Source organism: Eurypyga helias, unplaced genomic scaffold (assembly GCF_000690775.1).
Source record: "Eurypyga helias isolate BGI_N326 unplaced genomic scaffold, ASM69077v1 scaffold8896, whole genome shotgun sequence".
Taxonomy (NCBI): Eukaryota; Metazoa; Chordata; class Aves; order Eurypygiformes; family Eurypygidae; genus Eurypyga; species Eurypyga helias.
In genome coordinates, this window is record NW_010254666.1 from 17,645 (window position 1) to 31,443 (window position 13,799).

At 46.9% G+C, this 13,799-nt stretch overlaps 1 protein-coding gene across 1 annotated transcript in view; it reads right to left on the reverse strand.

The window, feature by feature from the left end:
- The window catches only part of CLIC6 (chloride intracellular channel 6), a gene marked incomplete at its 5' end in the record, with an annotated part of 30,984 nt that overhangs the window by 1,050 nt on the left and 16,135 nt on the right, over positions 1–13,799 (reverse strand). Inside the window, 4 exons of the mRNA XM_010153084.1 lie at positions 772–953; positions 1,935–2,041; positions 2,821–2,946; positions 3,395–3,504. Coding sequence (XP_010151386.1) covers positions 772–953; positions 1,935–2,041; positions 2,821–2,946; positions 3,395–3,504 — 525 coding nt within the window. The remainder of the gene's footprint in view (positions 1–771; positions 954–1,934; positions 2,042–2,820; positions 2,947–3,394; positions 3,505–13,799) is intronic.

Below are 13,799 nucleotides of genomic sequence, written 5' to 3' on the forward strand. Positions count from 1 at the left end.
GGAAAAGGTTCAACCAGGGCGTCTCTGGGGAAAGTTGTCACTCGTGGAGGTGTCAGAAAGCAATTCAATCCTCTCTTCCTCTAACAAAATAGCAGTCAAAAAGGAAACTTTCTGAAGTGACCTTGCTTGTTGCAAAATCAAATGAATTCCAGTGTGGCCATTTCTTTTCCAGAGCCTGGCTGGCTCCAGAGTCGCCCAGGGACAGGCTGTGACAACACCCAGATGTGTCGGTCACCAGGACTGTTAGGGGTGTGTGGATGCTCCACAGCCCTGCCAGAAGAGGCTGGGAGCTTGGCTGGAAGGTGGTGGCTACCCTGCCAGCATTATTGGTACTAGTGGTGACATTCAGCAAAGCAAGAGTTTTGGATTAAAGGTGGGAGAGATGAGTTTGAATTTCAGCTTTTGCTGGCTTCTTCAATTGGCAGGGACACAATAATTAAACCTTACCGGTCCATGGCTTGTTGAGTATGAAATGCAAATCAAAACACTTCTCTGTAGCACTGACTGCAGCACTCATTTCATACTTGTGAGGCTGAGCGAGTGCAGTCGCAGCCCAGATATAAAACCAGACATTCTAGCTCCGGAGTCGTCAGCTTGAGGATCTGCCTGGCTGTGCCGTAATGAAATGGGCTTCTGCATTAGCATCCAGTGTCCCTGCACAGCTGCTGCATGGCCTCAGAACACATAAAGGATTCCTCTGCCTTTGAGAAAAGGACTTGAGCTTCTGTGTTCCCCCCCCTCTCTTCAGGAAGCTAAAATGCAAATGCAAACCTTGATTATATGGAGCTTTGGTAGGAGGTTGCAATCCGCTAAGGTGAGCTCATCTCCATCCAGGAATTTCCGGCTGGAAACAGTGATCTCCTCAGTGCTGTAAGCATCAATTTCATCAGGCAAGGGGCTATTTAAATAGTTGTCCAGCTTCCTCAGGGCTTTAAGCAAAGATTTTTCCAAATCTAGGTTAAGACAATAAAAAGGTCATTCAAGCCTGTACCAAGGTCTCTCTGACACCAAGCAGAAAGGCGACTCCTGCATCCTGTCTCCTGGCACCAACCCAGCTCGCAGATGCCCGGCCACGCCAACTCCTGCAATTCCTTTATCCTAAGCTTAAAACTTAATGCTGGGATAAGAGCTCTAAGTAGCTAAAGGGGGTTCTGAGAAAAAAACAGACTGGGGCTGTGTTACCAGAAATGGCTCCTCAAACACCCCTGCGGGGTGTGCTTTCGCAGAGCAGCTTGGCAGAGCGCCTCTGCCTTCGCACTGACCCTCGCCTTGGGAGCCACTGGGCAAGTGCCAGCCCACAGGCAAGGCAGCAACGCTGGGGGCCACGATGGCGAGCCACTGGGATGCCACTTTGGGGTGCACAGGGAGCCCATGAGTCCTGGGCTTTCGACTGAGCGCACAGGCACGGGGTCGGCGCAGCAGGAGCTGGCGGGGGGCGGTTTGTAGGCTGGTGGTGCCCCAGTGCCATCGTGGAGAGGGGAGAGGGGAACAGCAAAGAGGGATAGGGCTGGGAGCTGGAGGGCTGCGGTGAGTTAATGCGTGGTGATAGTGAGGGTCCTGCTTTAGGGCTGTGCCATGGGGCTAGCGTCATCCTTTGCAGAGACGGTGAGGGAAGGTCAGGTCTCGGTGCCAGCAGGCTGTGCTTTCAGCAGAGCTGTAGGGAAGGTGCAGTGTTATGGGCTTGAGTGCTGAAGAAACGAGGAGGAGCGGGAGTTGATGCTCCCACGCTGACAGCAGCGTCTGCGTAAACTATCTTGGGGAGTCCTCAAATAAGAGAGCGAATGGGCACAGATTTCCACAGCCTTTATGCCCTGGAAAATAACTGTTTAACCAGAGCTGTAAATGGGATCTCTCCAGCACAGTGGGCCAAAATTGTATAGCTCTAATTTCATCCAGTAGCTGCCAGGGACGATGAAAAGGGCTGCAGCACGTACTTTCATTAGCATCTTTTCTTGGGTTCTTTATGAACGCAGAGAATTTTGCAAACACATCATTTCCTGCCGAGTTAGACTCAGGGTGGTTCGGTGCAAGTTTGGGATACCTGAGGAGTTAAACAAAAAGAACTTATAGGACTAGCCTTTGTTTTCATCTCCGCTAATACGTTATTTACACTGCAGCGTCACAATATATGGAACCACCCCAAACCAAAAATCACGTAGCAAGTGCGAATTTAAACCATAGTTGAACCATGTGGCTCACCTCCATGCGGGAGATGGGAGACAACTGTTACTGGCTGCAGATACCGCCCAAACAGCCTAGTGCCTCCCCCAGTCCCGCTCCACTGGAGCTGAGGCTGCGCAGAGCGTGGCTCCTGGCGTGGGTAGGAGTGGAGGAAAAGTCCCTATTCGCACTCGCTGCTGCTCCTCCCAGCCTCCTCGCCCGGCCCGCTGCTGCGTGAGCGAGCTCAGGGTGGCTGGTCCAGCAGCTGTGGTTGCCGGAGGGAGATGGGAAGGGAAAAGTGTAGGTAAGTCGCTGCTTGCCTGGTGTAAGTCAGGTTCGAAGGGGGGTGCCGCAGAGGGCGGCTGCTGTCCTGGGGGAGAGAGGGTGTATGGGAGAGGGACACGATGCTGCTGCTGGTGGGACAGCGAGGTTTAGGGAGAGGTGGGAAGAGCCGCTGGACCCTGCTGTGTGCCAGTTACCCACCCAGCAAGCTCCACCGCAGCAGCCGGTCCAGCCCCACCAAGTCTCCCACATGCAGTCAGCACGCGTGCATCGGCGCATCAAGGGCCGGACCCGCCAAACCCGCAGGGATTTGGTCACAGACCCCCATCGAGGGCCGTGAGGGGCTGAAAGTGAGGGAAGTGGTCAGGAGCACAGTACCGGGGCGGCGCTAGCTTTTCTTCCAAGAACTCCTCGATCTTATTGACGTCGGTTTTCACTTCGCCATCAAACGTCATGAAGGGGGGGTTTGTGCCCGGGGCGAGGTTCTGCAGGTCGGCAGGCTTTCTAATGGGGGAAAAGAGATGGGGCTAATGGCAACAGGAACCACGTTACCGATTTCTACACTTAATTGCTAAGAACCATTTCACCATTAAAATAGCAGGCTGCTCTACATCTTTCTTACAAAATAAACCTTAGCCAGCTGCCCCATACCGGTGGTGTGAGAATTTGCTAGCCCATATTGGAATGTGCTCTGAAATGCTTAAAAAACCCCCCCAAAAACCTCTGTCTCATGTTACAGAGACCTACTGCCAAACAGATTAAAATCTCAGCTGCTTCACAGGAGTTAGTCCACTTTATACTGGGGAATCCTAAAGAGGAATAGGACATTGAGACTGTTAGTGTAATGCCAAGGCACGGTGTGCATTTCAAATCTACCTGAAGAGAGTCACCCTTTAAAACCACATTTCTGAAAAATTTGTTCTGAAAATGAGAACCCCGGTTACAATCTCACCTTTTCAAATCCACAGTTGTGACATTAAATATGACACCTTTTAGCCACAGAATCATAAAGAGACGCTGAGAGAACGGGCAATTTCCAATGCTTTCCCCATCACTGCCAGCCTACAATTACAAAAAATAGAAGTTATGCATACATCTGTGATGATAGCAACCTTTATGGCAGATGCAGTAGGAAAGCAGAAAACCCAGATCTGCTACGAGTGCATATAGCATGTTACTCATCTCTACTGATCTGTATTGTCATGCAAAGTTGCTTTATATCCTTCTCCAAACATGCACATAGATATGATGAAGAATCCTGTCATCTTGGAGATGAAGTTTTTCATTAAAATGCATAGTAAATATTGCCGTAAGTTAGAAAACACACTTGAAGTCACAACAGTTCCTTCTCCTCCACCTGTGCTGCGTTTGGCTGGGGTAGAGTTAATTTTCTTCACAGTAGCTGGCATGGGGCGATGGTTTGGATTTGTGCTGGAAATGTGTTGATAACACAGGGATGTTTTCATTGCTGCCAAGCAATGCTTACAGAGTCGAGGATTTTTCTGCCTCTCACCCCACCCCACCAGTGAGTAGCTGGGAGTGCACAAGGAGCTGGGAGGGGACACAGCTGGGACAGCTGACCCCAACTGACCAAAGGGATATTCCAGACCATGTGACATCATGCTCAGCATATAGAGCTGGGGGGAACTTGGCCAGGGGGCTGCTTGTCAGAGATTGTCTGGGCATTGGTCAGCTGGTGGTGAGCAATTGTTTTCATTTGCATCACTTGTCTTTCTTGGGTTTTACTTCTCTCTCTTGTTATTTTCCTTTTAATTAGAAATTATTATTTTATTTCAATTATTAAATTGTTCTTATCTCAACCCACAAGTTTTCTCAATTTTACCCTTCCAATTCTCTTCCCCCCATCCTGCTGGGGGCAGGGGGTGGGGGGAAGTGAGCAAGCAGCTGCATGGTGCTTGGTTGCTGGCTGGGGTTAAACCATGACACCACCTCATTTGCCTATGTGAACATAAGTCTACCTAAGCCACTGCAAGATTAAAATAAGTTTAAATCAGTTTACGATCACAGGAAAGAGAGAGATTCGCCAGCATAAATTGAGATGTAACATCAAAAGCACTTAAGGGAATAAACAGAATAAATCAGATAATTAATAGTTTTAAACTAGACAACTGGGGGGGCCCCAGAGAAGGAGGGAAATGAGGCAGTAGCCTTGTTCCAGCTGAACACAGCCATCTCCAAGCTTTGCTGAACTGAGGACTAATGAGGCACGAGCGCCGCATCCCCCTGGCTATTCCCTCCTCATTATAGACCCAAGGCTCCCACTTTTAAGACTGAAACGTGGCCATATCCAAGTTACGTAAGCTCTCTTTCTGTGTGCCCCTGTGATGCCTGCCTTTCCTTTTTGGCTAAGCGAATCATCAGGTGTCAGTGTAAAGCACAAGAGCTGCAACTCACCATACGTGTGGCCACAGAAGTGTTGCTCTCATGTACTCTGCATTGCATTTTGTTAAGAGGCTTCATTAAAATGAGGCAAAGTCTTGTGTAGTTGCTATTGGTTAAGCAAGACTTCATGCAACATTGTTGGAAGAGCTCAGAGGTCTAATTTTTAAGCCCTTTAGAGGATTCTCCTAAAGAGCAGTTTTAAAACTTAAGATTAAACATAAGGGTGCAGAAGTACAGAACCAGGTGCATCATTGACTTAGCTAATAGTTTAGTTCATTAAGGTTTGCAGATCTTAAAACCAAACAACACCCACTAACAAAACCAGTTCTGCTTGCTCTTTCACCTTTCTCAACACTATCAAATGAATCTCAAATACAGTAGAAAGTCGTCCATAAACAAACATTGCTGTTGGATTGCTTTAAAATGCTCACCTTCACAAAGAGCTCAATGGCTGGAAACAAGCACTTGGTCTGGAACAAGCAGGTTTCTGCCATGGAGCACGTGAGGAGGGATGCTCCCACGGCTTGATAAACCGCCTTACTCTTCCTATCAATCCAAAGGATTCTTCTCTGGTAATTCTCTGCTGCTTTCTGTGCTGTGACAACCACTGGCTTTCTTGGTAATGAAAACCAGAATAGCCTATTGCCTTAAACACTGCCAGGGGATGAAAACTTTAAGAAATGCTAAAACAGCTGGACCGCTGTGTCAGAAAAGTCTTGTGTCGTAGGTGGCAAAAATGAAAACGGGTCAAAAGCTACTATTGTATTTTTCCTCCTACTCAGGGCAGTGCTTTCCAGCACTGTACAGTTTACAGCAACAAGTAGATAGAAAACTACTGTGCATTTCATAATGACAAGACTACAAATGCTGGTAGCACGTGCTTAAAACAGAGCTAAACACATGACACCACCACTGTGCCTCGTCCTGCCTCTTACATCAAGTTTTACCCACATAGCCTGAAGGAAAATAGGGGGCGAAGGGTGTTACCGTTACCCTATGGTGCTAGCAATGGGCACCCCCACGCTCTGCCAGGCTGCACTGAGGGGATAAGCAGCAGCTGGGGGACGTTGTTTCGATGATGCCATTCCTGGAGAAGGCAGGCAGGGACGTCTGGTGGTGGGCCGGCTCCTTTCCAGCTGCCCCTCACCCTCTGCCACATCCCGGCCTGCTGCCTTCACATGAGCTGTGCTGCCCACAGCCAGCTATTCACCTGAGACGGGCTCACAGGAGAGCCCTTGCACAGGACACCGAGGGGACAGCAGCCCAACCTGGTACCAACCTGTGCTCTGGCATCTTAAACCATTTATTACAGGGGAGTTTAAACCATCAACCTGAGACCGTGAAGAAATAATTGCACAGTAAGAGATTGCTGTGGCCTGTGGAAAGAAAGAAGAAGTGCCTAGAAAAAACAGTTCCTACAACTGACTTGACATTTTCATTCAGCCTTTGATAGGAAAAAAGTTACCTCAGGAGGGTTCATGTACAATTCAGAGAACTTTGCAGAGACCCTTGCAGTCAAGAAGAGCTATGTGATCAAGGGTGGCAGCAGGGTGAGCTTTTCCTAATCAATTACTACCTTCTGCTGGCCATTAAACACCAACATTTTGGCTCCCTCTTACTGCTGGAGCTAAGCAAACACGGTGGCTGCTTGCTTTTATCCCCCATCACCCTGGTGACAGTAAATTTCTGGGAACGAGATGCAGCAGTCCCAGCCCGCTCTTTTGGGGAAACATCCAAAGGCAGAGTCAGAGACCCAGGTCAGGACAGACATGGTACCATGAGAAACTTGGACACAAGCAGGCACCAAGTCCCAGTTTGTCATTAACTGGAATGACAAATAGGCATGAGAAACAGGAATGACAAATAGTTTCTCAGGAAGGTGAGAGACTGGCAGACCTGGAGATGTTACAGAAGCAACTCTCTGGTCTAAGTGCAAACTTTTTAATGTCCATACCTATTTGGGATGAAAATTTACTACAGCACTCATGTTTTTCTGGTTTGCAATGGATAAAATAGCAAACAGCCCGTCTCTCAGTCTTTTTGCCTTCATGCCTCTCAGCCTGCTAGCAGCCTACCATTACAAACAAACAAACAAAAAAATCATTTGAACACTGAGGAATTGAGTAAAACAGGGGATTAAGCACTGCTGATTACAGCAATGCTCTGCCAGCTCTAATCCCTGAGGTGACTGCTTGATACTTTTCCCTACTTCTGTGGGCTACTCCTGATGGTGTCAAACACACCAGCGAAGTCCAAAAGGCTTCAAAACTTCACGTACTGTACTGTCTCCCCTCCCATGCTGACTACAAGGGACGTAAGTGGCGTTCTGCTACCTCATCTGTGTTCTGTGCAACGCGGGTACCACGGTCTCTAGTGAATGGTCGCGGTGTTTGCCCAGCTTTGCTGTCTTTGGGGGTACAGAAAGCGCTTTGCTTTTACAGCAGAAAATATATTATAGAATCATAGAATCATAGAACATATTCACGGGAACTAGGATGTTTCCCCGTTTATGATGTGGCTATGGTCCTTCTTACAGGATGAGGAGCTCTTCTCAGCAGTTTCCTTGTGAAATCATTGCTGCAAATTATTAATATGAATATATTCCAAAAGCCCATGCTATCCATGCTGTACATCCTGACACCTGAGACAGGACCATGTCCTCTGGAGTTGCTGTGCCCAGACCGAGAATGACAGGCAGATCTATGGGAGTTAACCAAAAGCCTCAGCTGATGAAGTCCTGCAGTAAAGGAGGCAGCAGCCATTCACGCAGGACAACTGGGAAGCTGGAGAACCATGCCGAGCTCTAGGAGGCTGAAAGCCATTTAGTCCCCAGGGGCTGGAGCGTTGAGTGAGAGGTGACGGGAGGACAAATCTCTAGACTTCCCCGCCAGAGCTGGTGTGGATACCTCTAGGTTTTCCTCAGTTCTGCAGAGCTGAAGGCAAATGACAGCAGCCCACACAATAGCACAAGCAGTCATTAAACCTCTCCCTACCCTAACAGTGATCAGCAGTCTGAGGTGACTGCAAGATCTTGAACAACAAATCTGATTCAGACCTTGACACAACTAAAAGATGCTACATTTTCCTGTAGCATTTCCTCCAGTTTGCTGAGAGCCCACAACATGAATATTTTGTCCTACTGAGGAAATCAGGGTGAATACAGCCAGCTAAAATGCCTTCAGATACACAAATAAGCCAAAATTTGCATTTTGGCTTACAAGAGACAACTCTGTGCTTCCAACTCAGCCCATCTAATCTGGGGAGCTGCAATACAATGATCTGGACATAAAAGCTTCAATGACACATGCCAAAGGCTTTTGTTCAAGTTTCCAAACAGAAGGTCTGCCATGAGGACACCAGCCACTCAAAAATCACGAGCTGGGACACTGAAATAGCTTCATAGCTGTGTATCAAGCAACATGACAATAGCTGAAGTATGCCATCATCGTACGGTGATGTCCCTTCCAACAAGACAAGGGACAGAAGGGAGGCAAAACTCCCTGTTTTTTTCTCCACAGCACCCCTCTTCAACCAGGCTGTTCTTGGTACACCCGCAGAATTTATTTACACTTCCTCACTGTTGAGCTTAGTGATGGTGCAGGGTGAAATCTTAACTCCAGTGAAGTCAGCGGGAGTCTTGCTGTTGATTCAGTGGAGGATTGTGTTTCCAGGCTGGTCATAATCTTAATAACCAGGCAAATGCTGCTGTAATTGTAGGTAATGCTGCAAGCTGGCCTCCGCCTGCAGTTGTTGTGACGCTCTCTAACGTCCACGTCCTGTGGGTGAAGTGGGCCAAATCCCCAAAACGCAAGCTGGTTTTTATGCTCTGCTGCTGCTTAAATAGATGGCTAACCAATGTCTTGAATAAGTGGTGTTTACATTTTAATTGTGATTGGTCAGGAGGTCAATATCCTTTTCCTAGTAATGTTGGGATCTAATGAATCCATTAATTAAACAATTAAGACAGCCAGTGCTGCAGAGGAGAACAATTTCAGGCTGTGCACAGAAACTTTCACTCAGAGCCTTGGGCAGCGATCGTATACTGTGAGAGTATCGACTGATTACAGCTCTCTGTAATCATGTGCCGTTACTTAATGAGGTTATTAGTCTACTCTCCCTATTTTCATTCATTTTTCACTGTTCCACACTCTTAGGTTTTGGGTATTTTGGGTTTTTTTTTGGGTTTTTTCCCCTGGGTGTTACTCAGAGACACTGGGAAAGGGAAAAGGTCTCCACACCCTCCTTCCCACTACTGCTTAACCTCACAGGTAGGAGCGATGTCATGCCTTAGGCTAATTTCACTCAGCAGCAAGACCTTATGTAAAGGATATTAGGGAGTCCCAAAAGAACTATATTCAGTCTCTGGAGTTGCTGCTGCCAACTTGATTAAGCAGCTCTGCTTTTCTGAGAGGCCTTGAGGAGGTCACTTGCCTCCACATCCTCATCCATAGCAGGAGGATAATTACAGTGGCTTTACCCAAGAGTCACACCCCGAGTGTCGTTCGTAAGCCAGCAGTTCGGGCCCTCCCTAAGCTGGAGTTGCTCTGTCGCTGGAGCTGTTGTAAGAATTTGTTTTGTAACCGTTTCTGTCCAAACATCTCAGGAACCAGGTTTTTGAAGGTCCTTCTATCGACCTCAAATGTTCTGTGCCTTCAAAATCATGATGAGTGGAATTTGTTTTTCCTGGACGTTTTGTTTCCTTTTGAAGGTTAAGCACAGAAGAAATAGTTCAGAAGGAGCAGAGAAAACATTTTTATTTGTTTTCATGCAATTATATAAACCCTTTGAAGCTCAATAAAAAGGAGAGCAAGGAGCATAACTTTTTTTTTTTTCCCCAGAAGCTGAGCTCCAATTCCATTTTCTTTCATCGACACGAGGTAGCTAAGTTACCTCCTTTCTTGCATTTGTGCTGGCTATGAAGCAGGTTTATCCAGCGTGTGGATCAGAACCGCTACCTACTGAGAGACAACGAACCATCCAGCTGGGCGCAGCATCATGGATCTGTCCCTGCCTGTTCTGCTGAGCCAGCTGTCTCAGGCTGAACTGGGACTTTCCTCCAAGTTTCCTTATTCGATCCTCAGCTATCAGCCAGATTTTGCATGCTCTTCTTTCTCGTACCGCACCAACAACTCCCCTCTCCTTTTCCGCGACGCATTTGATCTCCGGTGAAAGAAGAGGAACCGCAGCACTGAAAAGCTACAAGGAGTTTGCAAGTTTGGGCTGCCCGTGGGGAGCAACTTCAAGGCTGGGTGTGACTTTCAAGACCAGCAGCTATTTTGCTTCAATGCCTTCTACAGATGCATGGATTAACCAAGCTCCCTGCATTCCCAGCACCGACTCTTGCCCTGAACTAAGCCCCGCAACACCAGTTGGACGGCGGTAGCTGGTGTGAGCAGCTACCACTGGCTCCACACACGTAGCAGCAATACAGGAAAGGCCCCTGGGGCAGACAGCTCTGCTTCATGGCCTGCTGCACCCTGTGAACCGCCGTGGGACTCGGCGGCACGATGGCCGAAGAGAGAGGGGAGGGGAGCTCCCACTGCCTCCCCTCTCCTTCTCACCCCTGAGAGGAAATCCTACTGGTTTACCATGAAGTGCCCAAGCCACTGTTTTTTTGAAGAGCTTTTTTTTTTAAGATCATGGGCAGAATGACAGAGGGAAATGGTATAACTGCATTCCCATACTCCCACTAGCACTAAGATCTCCTTCATCCTCGGCAGTTTGTGTTGAGAATCACATGGGTTTGACTGCAGCTACACTAGAAAATACTTATTTTCTAGACATAACTATGTTCTGTCAGTGTGTTGTGACAGATTAATTAAAAAAAGCACATCTACTCCTTGAGGATATAAAATGGGTTTTACATTCTTGATGCCTGCTACAGTATTCATGCAAAATCCTATAGTGTCACAACACTGAAAAAAACCCCAAAATTGGCAATATTACTTCTGTTATGAATGCAATAAAAATATAGTTTCAAGTCATTTTGGTTTACTGAAGGCAACTGTAGTGCACTTAATAACATACGACATCCTGTGCTAGGCACAGAAACACCACAGGCACATCATTTGGGTCACAGTGCGTTCAAACCAAAACTTTCTTGTGAGGAAGAGACAGATTACCTGGAATTTGCACTGTGTAAGCACTGTGTTCATGTTGTGGCCAAGGGTTGGAGCACGAATGCCCAAACGCTGAATTTTAGAGAAATCTTTTGATGCCACCTACTGGGCTTGAAATGAAAATCTTGATTTCTGTCCTTGGAGCGATGAGCAGCAGCAATCTCAGCTGCTGGCACAGCTCATCATGAGAGGTTCTGCCGGGGAACCCCCTCCGCAGCAAGGTGCCTTGCTTTTTGCTACTGGCACTTTTGAGACTACTGGAGATGCTGAAACTGTACTTTCAGGTTAAGTCTTAAGATAAAGCATCTGTAATTTAAAATACATTTTAATGGGCAAAGTAAAAATTTTACCACTTTTTATTCCAATACTTTTAAACAGTCATGTAGCTCTGCCTATCCACTAATATCGAATGCTTAACATGGATATTTCCAGCCACTGTTTAATTTTCTAGGCATATAGCAGAAATATTCATATTTAAAATGTGGCTGGTAGTTGAGATTCCTGCACCTAAATCGTATTTTTGATACTTGCCAGGGTAGACTTTTTCTCTCTATGACATGCACAGTAGGAAGTTCAGTGAGAAAACTCTGTTAAACAGCAATTGGACACTCCTTCAGGTAAATTCATTTCCCTTTCTCCTTTCTTTTTTTTTCGGAGCAAAATAAGCACCTTGATATTGAAAATGTGCCATAAGGATTTTTGGTTTTTAAAGAAATGTATCCTATTTTATATTTAGAAATATTCATAACACATACCTTTTATCTCAAACAGTATTACAGGGTTCAGAGAACACTAAACATACTTAAAGGATTACAACTTTGAACACGCAAGTTCAGTAACACATTTTTTTGTCCTAACTCTAATTAAGCTTTCAGGTGAAGGAGGCAACAGTCAGCGTAACTATGACCATTCTGCTAAAAATAGCTTCTTTGTCTTTGTAAGGTGCTAAGACCAAAAAGCATGCAGGGAAAGGAGGGAGCAAGTATACTTAAAAGTTTTCTCTGAAAAGTGAAGGGGTGGTTTGACTTTCCCCATCCCCTACTACAGTGTCACATGTAAGGCCTCTTTTTCCCACTGACGCTGGAATTCTGGCCCCGCTGACTCAAATGCAACTGGGGACAAACCCTGAGCATGCTCCTTCCAATGCCAACAGCTTCTAGCAGTTGAGTAGCTGTCTTTGATCAGAAGAGTGTCCACGGTGAACTCCACCCCTGTAGGAAGGAAGCATGGCCCCTCTCCACCTGAGCAGGCATGATGCCTTCTCTACCCACCACCCTCTACATAAGAAGGACCAAGTTAGGGCTGCAAAGGCTATCACAGCTGCAGCCTTTAGCCACGTTGTAGACAAGTGTTTGTAGACAACTCTACAAACCCCTCCTCAAGCACCTGTGTGAGTGCCTCACGATACAGTCTCAGCAGTGAGATCATTCAATCAAGCCTGAAAGCACCCCATGACCACCCATCCAAACTAAACCATGACAATGGGTTGCAGTAGATCTTACAGGGCATGCAAATTTAGTAACCTGGATAGTCGGCTGAAAAATTGACCCTGGCACCTCTGACTGTCTTCCTCTTTCTCCTACCACTCTTTAAGTCATCATCAGTCAATGCATGCAGGCATGCCTGTAACTTTTAAACAAACAAGTTGGCTCACCAAATGCAAACAGAAGGGTGGGTCCTGTAAGTTTTGTATCTGCTAAATATCCTCTTGAATGACAACCTGAAATGCAGCTAGTTACGTTGGCACAACTGGATTTAATTTTGTTGCCAGCGTAAAGCAGCCTTTCATTCTAAGTCCTGTGCACTCAGAAGGGGAGGAGAAATTACAAAGTAAAGCCTCAATTGACTTTACATCTCGATGATCCAGCCTGCAAATTGAGGCGCTTTGGTAAGAGAATGCGTTAAAAAGGGTAGGTGCCCAGATCAGCAAGCTGCATGAAACCTGAAGACAGGTACAGGCAGAATTGCAGGAAGGAAGTCTGGGGGAGGAACCAACAACTCAATTTGTGTGCACTTGACTTGACCGTGACCTGCTACTACCCCAGAGGGAAGAGCCTGGTTTTGTTACAGAAACATGAAGCCCTCTCCATCCAGGTCAGTGGGTGCCATGTGCTACAGGGAGAGGCAGCGGTGCAGAGTCCCACTGCACAGAACAGAATGTGATTAACCGAAAATCACATGTCTTCTGGAGCTCCAGGGTAGCTGGAAGTGGTTCAAATCACTAGGTGTGCTGGCTTTCCTGTTCTCTTCACACACACACACACACGACAAAAGTGAAAACGTGCACTGGTCCAGGAGGGAGCCTTGGAAGTCCTGTCTGGTACTTCAGCAAATGTAGGGGTCAGTTTCAACCAAAGAGATACTGGAGAATTATCTAATGATAACAACCAGATCGGCAGATGGAGCCTGCAGCCCAGGAGGCAGGAACAGCGACAGAACCACCAGTGCTTTTTGGAACAGGCTGAATATCCCACAGACTGATAACCTTGAGTGCCGGTATAATGGAAAAGCAGTGAAAGTGGGTACAAACTGTTAGGTTACACACTGGAGCTGGAAGCCACCTCACATAGAGTCAGCCAGAATAAACAGGTCTCTGGTCAGTAGAAACACAGAAAGAGACATTCCTTCAGGATTCATCACCTTGTCTTGGGGATGATGATCTCTGGTAGTGCTGCTTTCTCTGAGTACAGCCCTAAATAGCCCAGTAGAGTTTAGACATCTAATTTAACTTAAGTGAGCTGAATCCCACCCTTGGAGGCTACTTATCATCTAAAGATAACTGCTGGAAAATAAAAAGACCAGAGTGTCTGGCCCAACGCCTGATGCAGCTGTAGG